Below are 19,289 nucleotides of genomic sequence, written 5' to 3' on the forward strand. Positions count from 1 at the left end.
TTGTAGGGTTGAACGGAGTATAAGGCTGCCGACTGCTCGGCAAGATTCCCACGTCCCGGGAATGGCCTGCATGCTGCCGGCGGCCGCTTCGCTAATCCGCCGCATGAAAAGAAGAGGAACGCGAAGCCGCCAACGGAGGTGAACCCGTCCCCGACATTTGTCCTCCCCGGCAGCAGCACACAGAACGCGGTGGCGGAAAAAAAAGAAATCGCATGGAAGCGAACGTAGAGCCAAGAAGAAGCAGCAGCGCCGAGCGACACTCAAGGACGCCGAGGATCGCACGAACGGCCCGACGCCGCGGTCGCGTTGAGGAAACTGCCTCGACGGACGAGCCTGGAGTTCGTAAACAAGTGCACTGCCTCCTCGTGGATTGTGCTCGGTGCGAGCCGCGCCGCAGGGAGGGTAGTACGATGCACGGGGCATATCGCGGGCCTAATGGGTTCAAGATGGCGTGTATGTCGACGCGGCGCACGCATAATCAATCGGCTAAAGCTATTAGGGGACTCCTAGCTCGTTTGTTTGCGCGAACAATGGAGGCGCGTGTTTGCAGACTGTGTGGTAAGGAAGAAGAAGAAGCTTCCTGCGAAACGATCCATTACGTAATTCAGGGTGCTTCAGCACTGTGCTGAGGTAGAGTGTGTGAAAACGTACCTTCAGTGAGTAAACAAAACGTGTTCGTGTATTGTTTGGAAGCTTCGAAGATGGCTGACGAAATTGCTTGGCCACTAGAGCTACGAGTTGTGCTTGGTGGCTTATGTGCTGTGTTTCTATATTGCTAAATGAAAAGCTGGCCTATTCGACGCGCGGCTAACATTTGGAATTAGGATGAAAAACGACGCTTGACTGAGAAATAAATAAAACGGCGCTTGATCTACGTTCTTGTTCTTGTTATGTTTTGCGTCAGAAGTACGTCATTCCATGCTGCATTTTACGAATTTCTGCAATGTACAGAATCAAAACGAAAATCGGTATGCGCTTGCATAACATTTCTTTTGATAATTTGAGCAAGCACCAAGGAGAGCGCTGAAAGTATACTTAAATAGTTACACAAACCACACGTGCTTCCTTGTGCAGCTGTAAATGTTAGCAAGCAAAAATTTAGAAAAAAATGAAACTTCGCACAGTTCGTTTACGCCTTCTTTTGCGTGTTTACTTCCAATATTTTATGCATATAAGACGAAAACGGGTACCTGCGTCCCCAGCATCCTTCTTGTTTGAGTAATTTTGCGAAAGGTCCGTGAGAAACTTCAAAAAATATTTTTCCTTGTTTTATTTTTGATTTTACTCTGAATTTGTTTACAAAGATAAGACAACCTTCGACAGCGTTTGAAAATTAAGTGAAGGTTGAGTGTACTATTAACCATAAAAATAAATATGCGCGCACATTGGGCAGCAGTCGTTATGATATTTGTAGTGCTGCGCGATATATTCTCACATCATTCTTATTTCATTGTGCAGTACCCGGATTGCCATTTCCCCTCTCCGCTCAAAGCATATTTTTCTAATGATTTCTTAAATTTTCTTTCAGGCACGTATTTTCCCTGTAACCACAAAAGGAGTTAAAAAAAATTACGGCGGGAATTGGAGCGCGTCACTGAAGCCCTCTAACGGATCATTCTTCTTAACAAAACTCTCTTTGTTTAAAGCGTATGCCTTACTTTACGTTGCTTTCCGACATGACGCGCCATGCATACTACTCACTTGCCGAGCCACGTACGCCCCAAACAATCCATCCGCGGAGCTTCAAGATCGGGATGCATTGTCTGGGATCCACTAACAATGGCGTAATACCAAGGGCTTCTCTTTCAGTTTGTACCGTAGTTCTATACGGCAACGGCGTCTTTTTGGACGCAAACGGCTTTCGCCGAGGTGGTCCTGTCTCTCTCGTCGCGGCTCAAAGAAACGTCATCGGTCTGCGATTGTTGTCTTCTGCGGCTTCTCCCTGGATCCCTTCTCGCCGTCCATTCTTCGGGGTAGCTCGTTGGAGCGCGACCAACCGCCCGACAACGGGGGAACTAAGTTCGCCGCTCACGCACCAGGAGACGGGTCCTCCGAGACGCGCCTCGGTGACTCCGTGCCGTGACAGAGCACAGCGCCTGGGCGGACAGCCGTAAAACGAAACCACGGAGGTCTAGTCGAAGACAAAGCAAATCTGTCCGTGTACATATGCATTCTTGGTGCTCGGAAATAGTCGGTAGGAGGAAGAGACGTGCCACTGCCGGAGGCGGCAAGGGTACGGCTGTCTCGGCTTCACGGTCACTTAGAGGAACGGTCCTTGCCCATAACGACGGTCGAGACACTTGTCCCCGTCATCCCCGCCTTACACACACGCGTGCCGATGTACTGTTGAAGATTTAGACGTATATACCGTGGTTCTGCATTCCAGCCGTGGCACGTTTTGTCATGTCATTCTTTCTATCTTGTCATTTTCCTCTTAAACAGTAATAGATGATTAATGGAGTATGGCATAGCATCACAAGGACCATAATTTTGAAGTATCTTTCATGTTTCTTCTCAGAAGCTTCTTCTCAGAAGCAACATGCCAGCCTCTGAGACGCGATGGAAGAAGAAATACAAAAAAAAAGAAGAGATGTTTGAACAACGGCGCTTCACTATGGAACAAGTGTGGCAAAGGTTCGCTCGCATTTCTGACAGACACCGTGAGATGGCGCAACGCGTTTGGGGTCGTAGGAGGCCGATTAGGGCCACTCGAGGAACCGTCCGTATTCGCGCACACGTTTACAAGGCCCCTACGTGGCGCGTGACCCGCGTAGCCTACGAAGTACGAAGGCTCCTAAACAAACAGTGCCCCTACCGGCAGATTCGCGAAACCCGAGCAAACTTTCGCCGCTTTGGCTGGCCTTGTTCAGACACATATATCTCTCTCCTTCGTCCGCGTTCTGAGAACTTCGTCGCCAAAACAAAAATGAACAACAATCAAATTTGCATTCTTCTTGGTCGTTACAAGTGAAGATCGTGCAGTGAATTTTGCCTTCTCACTATCGCTTCATCGCCTCTGCTCGCGCATCTCCGCACTTGTTAGAGTCACACGCTCTTCCGGGAACGCAGGTGTCGTGAGGACGGATAGCCGGCACAGATGTTGCGATATCCTCACGCTCTGTGCAGCTTTGTCATTCTGACGCAGTACAGCTACACTGTGTGCACATGGATGCATTTTATACTCAGCCGCATTCATACGAGGTATATACCTTGTACAACGTCGTGGGAGGTAAGATTGCGACGACGGTGGCTTTAGAAAGTGGTTTTCTTTAGCGCATGCTCACGCGACCAAGGTATTTTTGTCTAAATTTTGTTTTCTCGCTTGTAGCAAACTTTGAAAACACTCGACTGAAAATCTGCGATTTATTGGTAAGAAAAATTCGGTCGGAAAGGGCTCGTTGGTTTTTATTTTTTTTTTTTTTTAATATTTTAAACCCTTTTTTAAGTCTTTTTCGTTATTTTTTTTTATCTTTCAAACTTTTTAGTGAATACTAGTATCACTTCAGATGCTTGTACAGAAAGGTTACGCAAAAATTAATTTATTTATATATATAAAAACGCGGCAATAAAAACGTTAACGAAAGCATTCTTTTCTTTCTTTTTTTTTTTTTTGCATAACAAAATTTAAAAAGGAAAGAAATTACTTTCATGATACCTAACTGTTCCTTTTTTATATAAAAAATTCTAAATGCTTACATCTTTTAAAAAGCTTTTAAGATACAAATTTTTATCCTCAGGCCAAGCAGTATCAGTTGGCTAGCACCCCAGTCAAGTTCCAACATTTGAGTTGCAACACGAACGACCAAACATATAGAAAACCTATCGCTAACATCTGGTTGTGGTTGACGCTTACAGCCGAAGCCAGCCCGCGGCCTGCCGCCGGGTGCACACTGCGGGGGCCATGACGAGGCGTGTTCGGACGCCAGCGCTCTTGCCGGCGGTCCTCCTGGCGCTGTTGGCGGTAGTCAGCGGAGGCCGGAGGTCGGCGGCCCGCTGGTCCGAGGACCCGGCGCCCGCCATCTACCCGGGACAGGCCAACGTGGCACTGTTGGCGCCGCTCAGGACGTCCGAGAACGGCACCGGAAAGCCCTGCGAGGTCCTCAGCCCGCGCCTGGTCCGCCTCGCCCTCGCCGGCATCTGGGCCGCGCAGCAGGCCAACTTCAGAAAGGCGCCCACGGACTTCAACATCGGTGGGTTTTCTCCTTCGCAACGAGTATTTGAAAGAAAATAATAAATGTATCTTAAAGCTGCAGCAGCACCGATTCTATACATTACACAAAAGACGCAGCGTTCACCGCAGACGCGATGACACAATTGTGTGCGCACACGCCTCAAAAATCTTCGAACCATGTTTGCTTAAAACATGTCTGACGACCGTTTATTTACGACCAATGTTACAGGACAATCATGCAAGGAAGAATCAGGCGTCAGACAGTGTTTGCAAGCTGTTTCGTGTATGTACTTCGGCATTTTGTGAAGACAGTGAAGCCTGGATAAAAGCGTGGCCGCGAGGCTCGACGCTGATTGGCTGACGGAGGGGGGGGGGGGGGGGGGGGCAGACAGTGTCTTCAGAATGTCTTGTGTATGATTTTATTGAGGTGTGGCTGCGGCGTGTGATGCTATATACGGATAAAATCGGGGGACACCGAATTAGCCACGTGTTTTGAGCTGCGCGCGTGTGTTTAGGAACTTTCTTTCTGAGATGGGGATCGTGCTAAGTTCACCTAAATTTGGCGGTGTGACAATTCAGGTTCCCCGCTAAATGTACCGCGGAAAACGCTTCCCGCTAAATTCCGAGGGATGTATAAGCTCGCTGAATTTATTTAGCGCTTTTAACTTGCGTTGCGTTTCTATGTTGTTACGTCACACATTTTGAGACATTTTTTTGATGGTATGCATATTCTGTGGGAGAAAAACAAATTCTTCAAAAACCGGAGTCCATCAACTTTTAAAGCAATTATGCCTCGAAAATTGAGCCGAGCTGTAAATTTACTAATTACAAGCTTTTAAGTTTGTGTGATCGGTTAAAAGGCAGTAATTAAATCCTGCTCGATTTACAATTCAACCTTGATTACTTTTGTAGGGGGTATTAGACGTCATATATTTGAGGTCGTTATTCTCAGCGCATTTACAAAACTAGCTCTCATTTACTGTCTGTCAAGAATGCACGCTATACGTTGATTGGGGGGAATGGACGTTTATGCACGTTAAACGTGCATTTCGCCCAATCAGGGTCGTTGTTCTTGGCTGACGGTAAATGGGAGCAAGCTCTAAACTTGCGCTCTGAACGGCCCGAAATATCGGGACCAGTGACACCCCCATCATCCTTTGCGACATTAGATCCGGACCTTATGTTGTACCGCAGGAGAGGCTGTAAGCGCGAGCTCTTTGCTCTGGGGCAGATCTCGGCGGCACAAGCCCTCGTGCAGTAAGGGCAGCTGTCAACGCAATGAGCTCGCGCTTCCAGCCTTCGCTGCGGTACAACGTAAGGTGAAACGGAGTATAGAAGTTCCGCCGCCACTGTGAGCATTCTACTTTCGAGAAGAGTTTGGTGCACGCGCAGCCAACAACAAAATGCAATGAGCGCGCGCTGAAGGCTCAGCATACGAAAGGGACGCCCTGCACTTTTTGTGTCAGAAAACGGCTTCTGACCCGTCGCCAGTTTCGGCTAGTGCCACTAAATAAGCTACGCTTCAGAGTAACGACACTTGGCCATATTGTGGCTTAACATCATGGTTGCCAGTTATCTTAAGCTTTATCTGAAATCACAGGAAACGCTTTTCCGCCCTTAACAAATGATTAAACAGTTCGCTACAGAGATAATCAATATTGCATGAGCTTCCTAACACCGAGTCTAATGTTGAGGAAGTCGCACTTTTGAATCATGACGATTGACAGTTGTGTCTGGTCTGCACAAGCCCCAAAATGGTGCCGCTCACAACAATGTTGGGGAACGGAGTGCCGATACTCTAAGCGCAGCTCATTTAGTGGCTCTAGTTTCGGCGTTTGTGCGTGTGGCGCGTACATTGCACGCTTCTCGAAGCGGCGAATGTCTGCGTGCGCTGGGCCCTTGACTTGTGCTTCTTTAGTGCATTCGCGACACCAGCAAAACTGACGGCACCTAGGGGAAAAGGTCCCAAGAACAATGAACTGGTCGGAACAGGTCTTTTCGCGATTTTTGCTCGTCACTCGTGGCTTCCTTGATTACATATTGTCGGTGGTTTTCGCGATAGGACAGTTATCCCGGTGATTCTGTCGTAACCGTATAGTATCGGCTTGTTCCCAGGTTGCTCTAAACGCAACCTACGCACCGCGTGAACCAGACACTCCGCCTTTATCGACGGTCATCAACACCGTCGAAGGACAGTAAACAGTCCTTTCATCGCTTCCTCGAAAAAGGTCGAGCCTCTGGAAGCTCGCTTACGACAACGCATCGCCGCAGGTTTGAAACATGGAGGATAAAAAGCGGGGCAAGCCGGTTTGAGTCCAATGCTCGCTCGCTGACGCCCCAGCGTTGTGGGTTGAGCTGGCACATGGCACGGTACGACTTGTTTTAGACCGCCATATTTTCCCGATAGCGGCGTCTCTTATAGGTCGCTGGAGTCGCGAGTATTGAGCCATCCCAATCTCAATGTACTCGGAACAGCAATCATCGCATTCAGCCTGGGAGGAAGGTGCATATTATTATGGTCAAGTAGACATGGAGTCTCTGTGGCGAAAAGGCGTACACCCGTTTAGGCAATAAAGTAGCAAAATCGTTGGAACCTGATTCCGATCGCCCTTCTTATTTGTTGAACGGATGAAAGGGATACCAATGATCGGCGTTCCGAGTTCATTGCGTTGGTGCAGTATGCCATCAATGGACCTCTGAATGCGCACCCTCTGCGACACTGTTAGCTTGAAAAAGCCATCGTCTATTTTCTCTGTTTCTCTGTCTCTCTCTCTCTTTCTCTATAGAGGTGGAGAGTGCGCAGTTGGCGTACTAACCGAAGTGCTGAAATTTGATGTTCGCCAGTACCCTTTCGAAGTAAAATGCGAAAAAGCACCAAAATCGTGTTCGCACTGACAGTGTCGCGCAGAGCGCGGGCACGGGTCACATGACTCGCAATGGCCAGGGCTGAACGGCGATCGCCTCTTCAGAGGGTCGCAGTGACGTCCTCCAGAGCTGGCCGCGTGCGCGGCAATTGCCACGGGCGATTCATTGCGTTGGTTCCAGAGGGTCAGGCACGGCGCAGCGCGACCCGGCGCGAGGGGCTGCACGCATGACATAACGAGCCTTAACTTCGCGGTCGGCCAATGAAACGTCGGAACCGCGCGCGCGTGATCCGCGCGGAGACCACTTTCGCGCGTCATCCTGCCTACGCTCCCTTCACGCCCCAAGCTGACAGTGCTGTGGAAGCTACCTGTTCGTCGGAACCGTCACGTGATCACGCTCCCGCCCCATATACACCCACGCACAGAGAGTGGGGTCAGCTGATGAAAGGGAGGCGGTTGGTAGGTCCGGCGAGCGCGTGTAACTCTCACCGCACTATCAGTTTAGAGGCGAACGGAGTCAGAGGCTAGGTCGTACCTTCTCGGAGCTCGCGAGGGCGGCTCCAAGCCACACTGCAGCCGACCTCCGCCCAAGGAACAACGAGGGGCGGAATCCCGCGATGGATGGCTATATATCTCCTCCGGACGGGCCCACCGCTGCAGCGTCCATTTGGGCAGAATCACGTCCGAGGAAGCGCTCTGCGCGGAACCGCCTATTTTGCCTTTGTGGGGAATATGCGTGCCGCGGACGCGGCTACCGAGCTGCGTTCACGATCTAGTCATCCGTGGGGAGTGTGTATACGGACGCCACGTTCTCTGAATTTGAAGGCTGGACTCTGTGGGGCGAATATCTGGCGAATGACTGGCAAACGTTGCCCGGTGGCACGTTCACTTTTCGCGCGGTGCAAGAACAGCCACTGTTCTGATGCCAAGCGCAGTGCCAACGACGCCGAGGGAAATTCGTCGTTTTCTTCGCTCCGTAAAGTCCTGCATTTAGACTAACTCGTTTGGCTGCCTATCGATGGAAAAGGAGACTAAGTTGAATCTGTCGTAAGTTATTTTTACCGTTTTCTTTATAACGAAGAGTGGGGAGAAGCGTCCAACTTGCTAAGGAAATACATAAAAAAAAAAGCCCACGAAGGGAGTTCCCGTGTCGATGACAGAGATTGCAATTTATCTGCGTCGAAGGAGCTACGTCTCTGCGTCACCGTAACATAACAGCAAGGGCGCTTTATGTTTCCACGTCATTCCTGGGATTTCCATCGACTACCACGATTTCCCGCCATGACCGTATAGGACAAAACAAACTTATTAGCCTTGAGGCGTTGAATGACGCTGTTTTCGACTTCTGCGAAAACGACGGCACCTAATGACTACAACCCAAAGTTGTCGCAGCAAATTCAAGCACCCCCCCCCCCCCCCCCTTTCTCCTTTCAGTGTGCAGTTCAAATATTAAGAGCGACTGGTGGTCTAAACACGAAGCTGTAAAAGCAGGCTCGAAAACACCTGCTGAAAATTGCCAATAAGGTGTATCGAGGAGTGCAAAGCTTAATAAATAAACTATCGAAATAAAATATAAGCTATAAACATAAAATGATTTTATAAAATAAAAAAAGCATTCTAATGTTAAATATAAAAAAAAAATTCAAGAGCGTTAGGTTTTGAGCATGTAACAAGCGACAAGGGCCGTCTACTTCAATCAAGTTACCTGGCCATTTCGAAGACATCTCGACTTTTTTCGAACTGATAGTTATTCGATTCGCCACGCGAACATCAATTTCTCGGGGCCCTTAGATTTACTGCTAGCGTTCCAGATATATTTTATCGCCCTCCCGCCGTCATTGTCTCGAAAACTGTTATTAAAAAAAAAATTGCCATAACTTTGTACTGAGGTCCCGTAATCATTTTTTGTTCTTGCCTTTTTAATTTTTTCTTTTTATTTACGTATTTCCTCGCAAATGAACTCACTCTTGTCCGTAACTCCTCCTAGTTTTGACAAAACAGTAAATTAAGTGAAGTAAATGAATCTAATAGGATTAACGAAATTGAACGCTTGGCGTACGCCATCTTCGAGAAATATCCAAGCGACTTGTGTCCTTGTGTCTCCCTTCGTACTTCCCTTTGGCACTCCGCCTTTCGCTTTGTTGACTCGCCCTCTACACGCCAGATCGCGGAAGAGAGTAGTAACTCTTTCCTTTCCTCTGAACCGCTCAGGCGTGTACCTGTACGACACGTGCGACAAGGACCAGGTAGCCCTGCGGCAAAGCTTCCGCGCCGTCCAGCAGGCGGGACACGTGAGGTCCATGGCCTGCCCCAACACCAGGGTACCGCCCATATTTGGTAAGCACGCATTCTTCCGTACAGAAATGCCACATATGGTCGCCTTAAGAATTAGGCAAATAAGGTCATATAAAGTTATATTATATGTATACCCTTATTTGCCCAGTTTTTTTATATGGTTATACGTATATGACACTGGCATTTATTGTACGGGATGGCCTTAGGATATGGTACGATATACGCTCTATTCTATCACATTTGAGTGGATGTTGCTACGTACGTAATAAAACAAATGAACTCTAAAAAAAAAAAAAAAGAGTCCTGCATTAACCGAAGTTTTGCAGATGGTGGCATTAAGAATTCTTGGAATCTTGGCAGACAGCTAGGAGGATAACATCGCTGGAATGGCTATTGCAGCAGAAAGTTGTATGTAGAGTGACATCATGGTCGTGTACCAGCTCAGATTTTCTTTTGTGTCTATGCATATCGATATTTACTAAATTACTGTAATAACGATAGTTATGAGAAATACCAATTTGATACTTAAAGAGCATAATATTAATTTAATTACTAGCACTACACAACCGAAATTTATAATCTCTATTTCTTTTTCTTTGTTTGTTAAGTTGTAAGTTATATTTCGTTTCATGGGCACGTCAATATGTCTTCGAACCAAAGGCTTTCATAAAATGTACGAGCTCGCTCGCTAAGAATACGCCAGAAGATATTCCCGCATCCTTACTACCGCCAGCCGCTGTCCCTCCGCAACTGCAAATAGTCCGCTACCCAGAAGCGCACCTCGCGCCAACGTTTCCTAACTCGTCGTGGCTACTGCGTTTTCTTATTGGTCCGCGGAACGATTCGGTGCCGTGGCTGGAACGTAGTGGTGTTTATTTGTTGAATTCTGAACTTGTATCCGAGTGTAGATTTTAGAGTGTATAACTTGGTTCTGCGCAGGTGCCATATTGTACGGCGATGCTCGGGTCATGGAGACGACGGCCAAGACGTTCGCGTCCTTCTCCATCCCAGCCGTGGCGGCCAGCGACCTCTACTCTGAGGGCGTCCCCCATCTAGCAGACGTGTACAGCACGGCACCTTCGGCCGTCTCCCAGGCCAGGGTACAATATATGTCACCAGTCACTTACGATCACGGTGAAAGAATCACATTTAGGTGATGACTCTGGCCGCTCTTCCCGCAGGGAACGAGCGACCAGATCGTGTTCGGAGCTAGCCTCGAACCAGTAGTTAGCTCCGCGCCGCCGCGGAGGGCGCTGTGGTATGAGGTCCCTCCTCGGCGGCCACGGTGCCGGCCGCATAGCGTGCTTGCCTTTTTCGCGGTGGGGTGGTATGGTGGTTGTCTGTGGCCAGTGGCTGGCCTCGTGTTTTGCTTTAGTGCTGTGTCAATCACATGCATGGTGCCACCATAGTGCACGAAGGTGAGCCTTAACCCAAGGAAGAAGAAGGAAAATAACACAGATTTACGGACTCTGACGACTTGGTGGCGACTTGGTGGCGACTTGGTGGCGGCGTGGCGGCGGTGAGGTACAACAAGAAGCGGTGAGCGATGGAATGAGGTATTAGCCCCGAGAGCGAACACAAGCGTCGCTGCGGTCGCCGCGCCCTGATTGGGTGAGGTGTACCGTGACGTCAGCGCGAGTACCCCGCTCCGCGATCTCGCATCGGGTCGCTTCCCAGCACCGGTTTCCTGGTTTGGCGTTGTGTGCCGCAAGCTCTTCGAGGAGCCGGACTTCGTTTACCCGGGGTACAAGACGTTGAGTTAGGCCGATATTAACGTGCTTCCGTACATTTTATAAGTCTGCTTGTCCCTTTTACCTTTAAAATTGGGTTACAAATCCCGAAAACTATCGGCGGAGGCAATTACGCCGATGAACCTCCCCGTCCGTCCACACGATGCAAGGCAATCTTGAGAGGGGTCGGTGAAGCGGTTACGCAAGTGTTTCAGACGCTGGAATTCTGTTCCTTGCACGTTCATGATTTAGGACGATATTACATCCCGCTTTCAAGGCATCTGAAGCGGCCTTTATATCATGGGCCTTTCGGTGGTCGGCAAATTAGCTCGCGACCCCGACTCTGCGCTGCCACTCTGCATGCGCTGGTTTGCAGATGTTTTAAAGGCCCTGCGTCTGATGATCTTTGAAGTGCTCATGGAACAGGGTTGTTTTACATAAATGTAGCTTCTTCCTGAATTAATTATATAGTTTATACGCGTATGCAGGCATATTTCTTAGAGGATTCGCAATTACTGGAAATTAGTTTGTTTGGTAGCAGCAAAAACGGCCGAATTTCCCCCAGTTGCCTCTATGATAGTAAACTGCCCAAAATATGCACAGCAATAGTGCCGTAATTTGGAATGATTATACTTTTTCCTGACATTCTTTATTCCAGTCTTTGGTATACGGAAAATACACCGTTTAGTCTGAATTGTCATTTCCATTTAAGAGTCACTGCCGCAGGTCCCCAAAAGCTTCCTCAGCCTCCAAACTCCCTGCAGCTGGACTCTCTGACAACAGAGGAAAACAGGAGTAAAAGCAAGCATTCGAACGTCTGTCTAGTGGTAGATGCAGCACTGGTAGCAGAAAATGTGGAACCTGTTAAGGGCGACAGTCTGCGTGAGAAGAGCTTCCGGTACTTTAGCTTCAGGACAATTCGATTTAAGTAAAATCTCAATTTTAGGGCTTAATGGACTTATAATGAGCTAGACACCATAACTTACATTTGTTATATATTACTTGAGGATTGATATAAACAAGTCCACAGATACCACCCGTGTAGTCCATTGAAATACTATCCGAATCCAGCAAAGGTAAAGTGCGAGCAATGTATATAATAAATGTTCCTTGTTTGTTTTTTTACTTTGCCCCTGCACTTGGGCTGTCCTACTTGTGATTCTCTCCCCATGGTCGAGACTGTATTTAGCACGTAGCTCGAGCAGCATGCAGCTTTTCTGCTTCGGCGATCTTGTTTAAACACAGAGATACAAAAAAAAATAGCATACATAATTTGCCAATTCATTCGGACCATCAGCAGCGTTTATTGTGCGAGATGTAAATCTGTAGTGATGCCCCTGCAATTGTGGCCATATCTCTTTATTTTCACATACCAGCTGTGGTTCATGCGTTGCCTGGCCTGTCAGCCATGCTTAAAATGTTGCTTGAAGTTTCGCCTGTAGCTACAGGCCATACCTCAATAAAGGCACATATAAAAATTTACACTTCCTACGAAAAACACGCCAAAAAAAAAATGAAATAGAAACGAGCGCGCGGACAGCTAGCGTCGTCACAGCCTCCACAGGGCGAGCGGGGCGAGTCGGGGAAAAATTCTCTCCTCGCCGTGACGTCACCCCGGTTCGCCGTAAGGGGGCGCCAGGCGAACTTCTCGGGGCTAATACCGCTGGGAGAAACAACCGGAGCGGTCGGTTTGGGAGGGACCCCATACTTGGGCGCCATTTATCCCCGTGCGAGTGAAGCGCGCTCTGTGCGCTGAACATAATGTGGCCACCGCGTCAGACAGAAAGTCATCACCTAAATGTGTTTCTTCCACCGTGCTTACGATATAAGACGCCTTGCCGCAGCTGTGCATGGGCGCTGCCATAACGGACCTTCAGTTTTAGTGTTTTGTCTTATTCCGTTCACTTTATCATTACCGCCGCAGGACAGGTTATAATTGCCATTATAGCTTGTGTCCTCCCCAGCATAGGCCTTTGTGGAAGCTCGTCAACGAGGTTTCAGTGGCTCAGCATCTCGGTAAGGCAAGAGAAGGCCTGCAATGGCGGCTCTAATCTGGCGCGGGTGTAAAGCGTCTATGCATGACTTGCCCGTGACGTCATCGCATCGGACTGGGGCCTAGAGATCATTCCCAGTGGTTCTTGCGAACAAAAGCAAATTCTATTGAGGAAAATGCGTGCCGCTGTGAAGGTACGCGCTCAGCAGCAAGGCCATCGCAATGGCCACTGATGTGACGTCAGGGAAAAAGGTGTAAACAGCAAACGTCTCAAACATGCGGTTGGCGGGCCACATGCCGGCCAGGACTCGCTGGTATAAGGTCCTGGAACATACCGCTACTGCAAGCAATCGTTCCCATTTTGTAAGCGCCAGGAGAGGCTTACGCCATAGCGTTTCAGACAGTCGATTGTTCATTTCTCTGGGACATAGAGTACGTACATGACGAAGAGGCGGATATCCACAATCCCTCGATTGGTTGATTGAAGATTACCTGGAAGACTGAGAACGATGACTACTGGCTCATGAGCGTCTAGCGAATGGGATGCGTATGAAGGGGCCTGAGGATAAAGAGGAGGGGTGCACTAAACAATTACCTTTTAAATGTAGCTTTGCTGCTGTTCATTTAAGTTTCCGCTGTGTATTGCTTCTAAACTGTATTAGCGCAGACGTAGAGAGAAGATACAGGAAAGAGTGTATTGCTTCGTCTCCATCTATGATTCCCGGATGTTTCTCGGGTTTACCATTTGCGAGACAGTTCTTATACTAAACGGTCATTATTTGACATTGAGATGTGAGTCTTATGAACAATTGATGTATTTTGTGGTATTGAGAAATTAAAAATGCTAGCTCGTTCCAGGAAAAAGAAAAACTTGTCACTTGGAAATCTGTGAATTTCTGAGAAGCAGGAAGGGCGAGGTCCCGTGTTTTAGAAAATCTAACAGACTCAGCTTAATCAAAAAAAGAAAAGAAAACGTACACAGCATTTGGGGAAATTGGTTGCTCAGATGACCAGTCCTTCTGACTCCCTCTTTCCCCTTGGAGCAAGGATGGCGTCGCGAGAACCCAGATGGCGCATTTCCGCAACGGCAATCTCGCATCTGTCGCACGAGGGGTAACTTTAGCGCATCACCGCACTTCTCACGCGCTCCAAGTCTCTCAAATTTACTGATTTCGTGGTTTTCGATAACGCTCAGCAAGTTTCTAATTAGAACCGTCTATGTTCATTTTTGCACAAATTAAAGAGGTAATTCAGATTTTTTAGTTAAGGATCCGGCTTTGCGTGACGATTAGCCCTTATATTACATCCCCTTGGTCGTAGAACTCACCTGCACAGACCATATTAGTGTATGCTGCAGCTTTCACGACTCTTTAGAACGCAGCTCTTAGGCGCCCGTTTCCGGCTTGAGCGGATTTCCCGTCGGCGTAGGCGTCGCCGTCGCCGTGGGCGTAACCGCACGGTGCATTATGGGTAAATTTCCCCGCTAAATCTAGCGGAATAATTTCCCGGCTAAATCTAGCAGAAAAAATTCCTCGCTAAATCTAGAGGAAAAAATTCCCCGCTAAATCTAGTGGAAAAATTTCTCGGCTATATCTAGCAGAAAAAATTTCCCCGCTAAATCTAGCGGAAACATTGCCCCGGTAAATCTAGCGGAAAAAATTTCCCCACTAAATTTAGCAGAAAAAATTCCCCGCTAGATCTACCGGAAAATTTACCCTCTAAATCTAGCAGAAAAAATTTCCCGTTAAATCTAGCGGAAAAATTTTCTCGCTAAATCTAGCGGAAAAATTCCCCCACTAAATCTAGCGGGAAAAATTCCCCCCTAAGTCTAGCGGAAAAAAATTCCCCGCTAAATCTAGCTGAAAAATTTCCCCACTAAATCCTGCGGAAAAAATTCCCCGGTAAATCTAACGGAAAAATTTCCCCGCTAAATCTAGCGGAAAAAATTCCTCGCTAAATCTAGCGAAAAAAGTTCCCCGCTAAATCTAGCGTAAAAATTTTTCTGGGGGGTCACGTGACCCCCCAAGGTCGTATGACCCCCCCCCCCCCCCCCCGAGGTCACGTGACACCCCCCCTTCCCTTGCCCCGAGAACAGGTGACCCTCAGTACCCTTCCCTCCTCCTCCTCAAGAGCTGCGCTCTAATTCGGTGTTACAGGGAGTTGTAAACGGCTTTCATTTTTTCTCTGTCTTGTATGTATACCCTACGAGGGTGGATAGTTTGACCGGTGTCGGCGCAGGCACTGGTGAGCATGCTGCGGCGCCTGGGCTGGACTCGCGTGGCCGTGGCTTCGTCGCCATCGACGCGACCCTCGGAGCTGTCGGCCGCCTTCCGAAGTGTGTCCAAAGACACCGGGATCGACGCTGTCGTTTCGGATGATTCTCCGGGGTCCTCTTTCACCCAAGTCCAGCAAGCGCTCGGCACCACCAAGCACCTGACCGAAGTAAGGCAGTGCACCTGAGTTTAGCGTCACCGGTGTGTGTTGCTGATATATGCCTTACAGTAAACGAGGACGACAGCCACATTAACAGCATGGGGCCTATTTCATAAGTTCCTTCAGCAATTAAAGTATAAGCAATCGTGAACTTAAAAAGAAAAAAATTATAATGTCTCGCAATAAAGGTCTTTTCAGTTCAGAGCAGAAAATATTTCACGTTTACAAAGTCGCTTAGATATCGTAATTTGCTCGAAGGGGCCGTGCAACGATATTGAGTTGGAATGTTTTTTTACAAGCTAGTAGGACCGGAGCAGGCACGTAGCCGGGGGGTGGGGGGGGGGGGGGGGGGGTGGACAAAGGCGAGCGCGTTGCCGCTCGTCTTTGTTCCTGAATGTCACGTTTAAAGCTAGGGACGTCGCTTCTTGTTCCTAGGCGGGGTGTCGAGCAGCTGTGCTGTTCTTGAGCCCGGCCGAGGCCAAGACCTTCCTGTCCACATACGAACCAGACCCGGACGCCGCCTTCTCCTGGATTCTTGCCACGGCGGTTGACCTGTCCTCCTCGCTTCCCACTTTCCTGAGCGAGCAGAAGTTGCGGCGTTTACGGCACGTGCTTCTCGTCTCCCCTTCCGAATCTCCGACGACCGAGTTCCAGGACTACGTGCAGGACTTGCTGGACCGGGACGGAACTGGCGCTACGCCCTTGCTCCAGGAGCTCAGGAAGACCTACGCCAGGAACGAAGTCATCCAGGACTGGGAAAAAGATGACAGTGGCGGCGACGAGGCTGCAGCGGTCATCCGCGCAGTGTGGGCGATGGCGGCCGCGCTTCGGGCTGTCCAGAGAGTGCAGTGTGGTCGTGGAACCGACTGTCTGTTCGGCGGGAGGCTCAGCACGTCTGTGCTAGACAGTCTCAAGTCCCTGGACTACAGCATGGTGGGTGCCGGAGTAGCGTCCCTCGAAGGAACGCCGCTCCACTTCTCAATGGACAAGCGACTCGCGAGTCTCCGATACACCGTCAAGGCCGTATCAACGAGTGGAGAAGTGCTAGAGGTGAGTGTGTTGTAGTTATTGCCTTTATTACGCAGTGCTTAGCGTTGATATATAATATTCCCACAAAATGGGTATATAGTAGTCAACAATTAGCAAATTTATTACTTAATCTTCCATGGCTAATATCGATAATAGTTCAGTCAGTTGGACCATACATTAGAGACGGTGATGACGGTAGTATTATTCAGATTTGTCAAAAAAGCTATCAAAGATAATGAAAAACATACCATATGGAACATGTCCAAAAAGAAGATACAATTCGCTGCTGTTTGAAGTTACGTAAAAGTATTTCTAATTTGCGTTTCAGATTGGTCGGTACACAGAACACAGCGGCCTTGAAGTGGACGAGATGCTGGTGCCAAGTCGGACCACGCCACGTGATGCTGGCGCGTCGAGACCATCCACCAGCCTCAGACCATCCTCCAGAGAACGTTCGTCAAACTTGCGCTCGAGTAACCTGGAGATCCAGAACGACCCCGAGCCCCAGAACCTGGGCGAAACCTCCAACGTTCCGACACCCTCACCGGCGTCGTCCGCAGAAAATGACGCGGAAAACTCCCCGTCCACGTCGCCGGACGCCGTCCGCCTGTCGCAGCCGAAACTCTTCACCGTGTGGATCGCCAAGCCCTGGTCGCTCACCATCGTGGTCGCTGCCGGACTCGGCATTCTGCTGAGCGCGTACGTGGCAGTGTTCCTCCTCATGAAGCTCTGCGAAGGCGTCGTCCGCAAGGGGCACCAGCTCACTTCTCTCCTCCTCCTCCTGTCCGTTGTGGGACTCTTCCTAGCGGGACTGCTGTTCACCTTCAGACCTCGACCTCGGCTGTGCGCGGCCCAGCAGCTCGCGCACCACACGAGCTACGCCTTCGCCTTCGGCTGCCTGCTCCTCAAGGGCATGCACCTCAACGCCATGCAGAGCGCCGGCCTGGGCGGCCGCGCCAGCGGCCTCAACCAGTTCCTCACTATCTGCTTTTTGGTGGCAGTTCAACTGGCAGTCGAGGCCCAAGCATGGATGCTTTCGCCGCCGGGCGCCTGCCAGCTCAACCAGGCACGGTTTTTGCTCCACCAGCTTTACCCGTGCTTGGTGCTCGCGCTCGCAGTACTCATGGCCTTCCGCACCCGAAACTCGGCCTACCACAGGAGGGACGCCCGCAGCCTTCTCTGCACGAGTCTTCTGGCGGTGCCTGTGCTGGCAGCGGGTCATACTGCGTTTCTGCTGTTGGCACAGGGAGAGCCGCAGGTGGCCGCGCTCGGGTTTTCACTCGTGACCACAGGGTTTCTCCTGCTCGTGGGCATCTTCGCTCCATATCTACGTGCGCTTCACAAGAGGGGCGGCTACGCTCACAAACCGCTGGGCTACTCGGATTCGTCGGCGTCCGCGTTCGCCTCGTTTCAACGCAAGGACGTGGTGCCGGACTGTTGCTACCTGCAGGGTAGGGCAGTGACGATAATGCAACCTGGGAGGTTGCCCACGCACCGTGTTAGAAATCCTCTGTATCTGCCGGGATCCGCCTACCCATGACCATGACAGATGTTGCTCTATGAGTGTAGACTGCGTTCAAGCTACGCACCTGTGAGCTGTGAACTTCTCTCTGCCAGTGACGTTACGGGTAGTGACCGGTCTTCGTGTTGGTGACTGACGGCCTCTGAGACTGGAACAGACTATGGCACCACTTCGCGCGGACAATCAGACCAGACTGTTGCCGTGTTTGTGTGTTTTATGTTTCCGGCGCCAGGGCCGCAAGTCAGCAGACATTACCGAGGAGTCGTCCTCTGTGGGCCCTACTGCGTTTGTTGCAGCGCGGTGCGCCACTTTGGATCGTGAAAGAAACAACAGCATGTGTAAATCGACATGTGTGACAGGGGTTTTCTTTCTTCCGTATCGTGGAGGCATGACATCTTGTTTAGAGGTGATAAGGCAGAACTTGATTGTCCTCCCTATTCCTTCCACTCTGCGTTTCTTACGTTCTTGATCGGCAAACCAGGTTGCTCGCAGATTATATCTTTCTTATACTAAATTCGTCGTGCTTTTGTTAGATCTGGTCAAGGTACGTCTTGAATCTGCTCTGACATTACAATGTGTGACCGAAGTGCCCTTCTGACCAAAAATAGCCCTCTTTGTTCGAATTCTTCTACCGAGAATTTAATTTCTTAGGTATTTTTACGGACACTTTTTGGAAATCAAACTACATTCTTTCTTAGGAATCGCAGCTCGGCCAGTTAAGGAAGTTACCTTCTAAATTTATATTTAAACAGAAAATGCTAAAGGAGGCTGATTGCAGCTATGCGCGAACTAACGCATGACATCCATCGACCGAGAACCTTGGTTTCAACCTGGATATGAGGGAACACAGAAATAAAGGTTTGATACAGTCATGGGTTGTACGCTGGTCCCTTTCAAGGTGACTTTTCTCTTTTGTTTCTTATGTGTATTAGTATACTGTACACACATCGGTAACAGATATACGTTGTGTTCAAAAGGATACCATAAATGCAGATATAAGCCGGTGTTTGAAATAAAGATACACATCATATCATATAATTCATTTTGCTGGGACAAGGTTGGAAACGGCAGTACGAGGCTGAATTTGTGCCTCCATCCTTGGGGCCGTAATACAGGTTAAACATAAAGCGCTTGTCTGATTTAAAAATATGTATGTGTGTATGTAGGTATTTAATTTTAGAACTGTCACTAAAACGGAAAGGGACTTTTACCTTATTAGTTTACTTCAACGTGCGCCTAGTGGGTGGCCCGA

General features: G+C 49.1%; 2 protein-coding genes across 2 annotated transcripts; both read left to right on the top strand.

Moving 5' to 3' along the window:
• Positions 1-3,850: 3,850 nt before the first annotated feature.
• LOC120838298 lies at positions 3,851-13,953 on the top strand. Its single transcript, XM_042291340.1, has 4 exons — positions 3,851-4,190; positions 9,247-9,372; positions 10,270-10,430; positions 13,912-13,953. The coding sequence occupies exons 1-4, from the start codon at positions 3,902-3,904 to the stop codon at positions 13,951-13,953; spliced, it is 618 nt and encodes a 205-aa protein (XP_042147274.1). The 5' UTR covers positions 3,851-3,901.
• A 1,344-nt stretch (positions 13,954-15,297) lies between these two features.
• LOC115328644 lies at positions 15,298-18,928 on the top strand. Its single transcript, XM_029989980.4, has 3 exons — positions 15,298-15,495; positions 15,922-16,536; positions 16,844-18,928. The coding sequence occupies exons 1-3, from the start codon at positions 15,304-15,306 to the stop codon at positions 18,053-18,055; spliced, it is 2,019 nt and encodes a 672-aa protein (XP_029845840.3). The 5' UTR covers positions 15,298-15,303; the 3' UTR covers positions 18,056-18,928.
• Positions 18,929-19,289: the final 361 nt, after the last annotated feature.

This window comes from Ixodes scapularis, unplaced genomic scaffold, assembly GCF_016920785.2.
Source record: "Ixodes scapularis isolate PalLabHiFi unplaced genomic scaffold, ASM1692078v2 PGA_scaffold2__306_contigs__length_199485367, whole genome shotgun sequence".
Lineage (NCBI taxonomy): Eukaryota > Metazoa > Arthropoda > Arachnida > Ixodida > Ixodidae > Ixodes > Ixodes scapularis.

Bases quoted from the DNA above. Each gene is read 5' to 3' on its own strand.
- LOC120838298 (XM_042291340.1), top strand. From the start codon at position 3,902: ATGACGAGGCGTGTTCGGACGCCAGCGCTCTTGCCGGCGGTCCTCCTG. The intron at 9,373-10,269 runs GTAAGCACGCAT...GGTTCTGCGCAG, and splicing joins CAGGGTACCGCCCATATTTG to GTGCCATATTGTACGGCGAT. The intron at 10,431-13,911 runs GTACAATATATG...AGCTCGTTCCAG, and splicing joins CGGCCGTCTCCCAGGCCAGG to GAAAAAGAAAAACTTGTCAC.
- LOC115328644 (XM_029989980.4), top strand. From the start codon at position 15,304: ATGCTGCGGCGCCTGGGCTGGACTCGCGTGGCCGTGGCTTCGTCGCCA. The intron at 15,496-15,921 runs GTAAGGCAGTGC...TCTTGTTCCTAG, and splicing joins CCACCAAGCACCTGACCGAA to GCGGGGTGTCGAGCAGCTGT. The intron at 16,537-16,843 runs GTGAGTGTGTTG...TTTGCGTTTCAG, and splicing joins CGAGTGGAGAAGTGCTAGAG to ATTGGTCGGTACACAGAACA.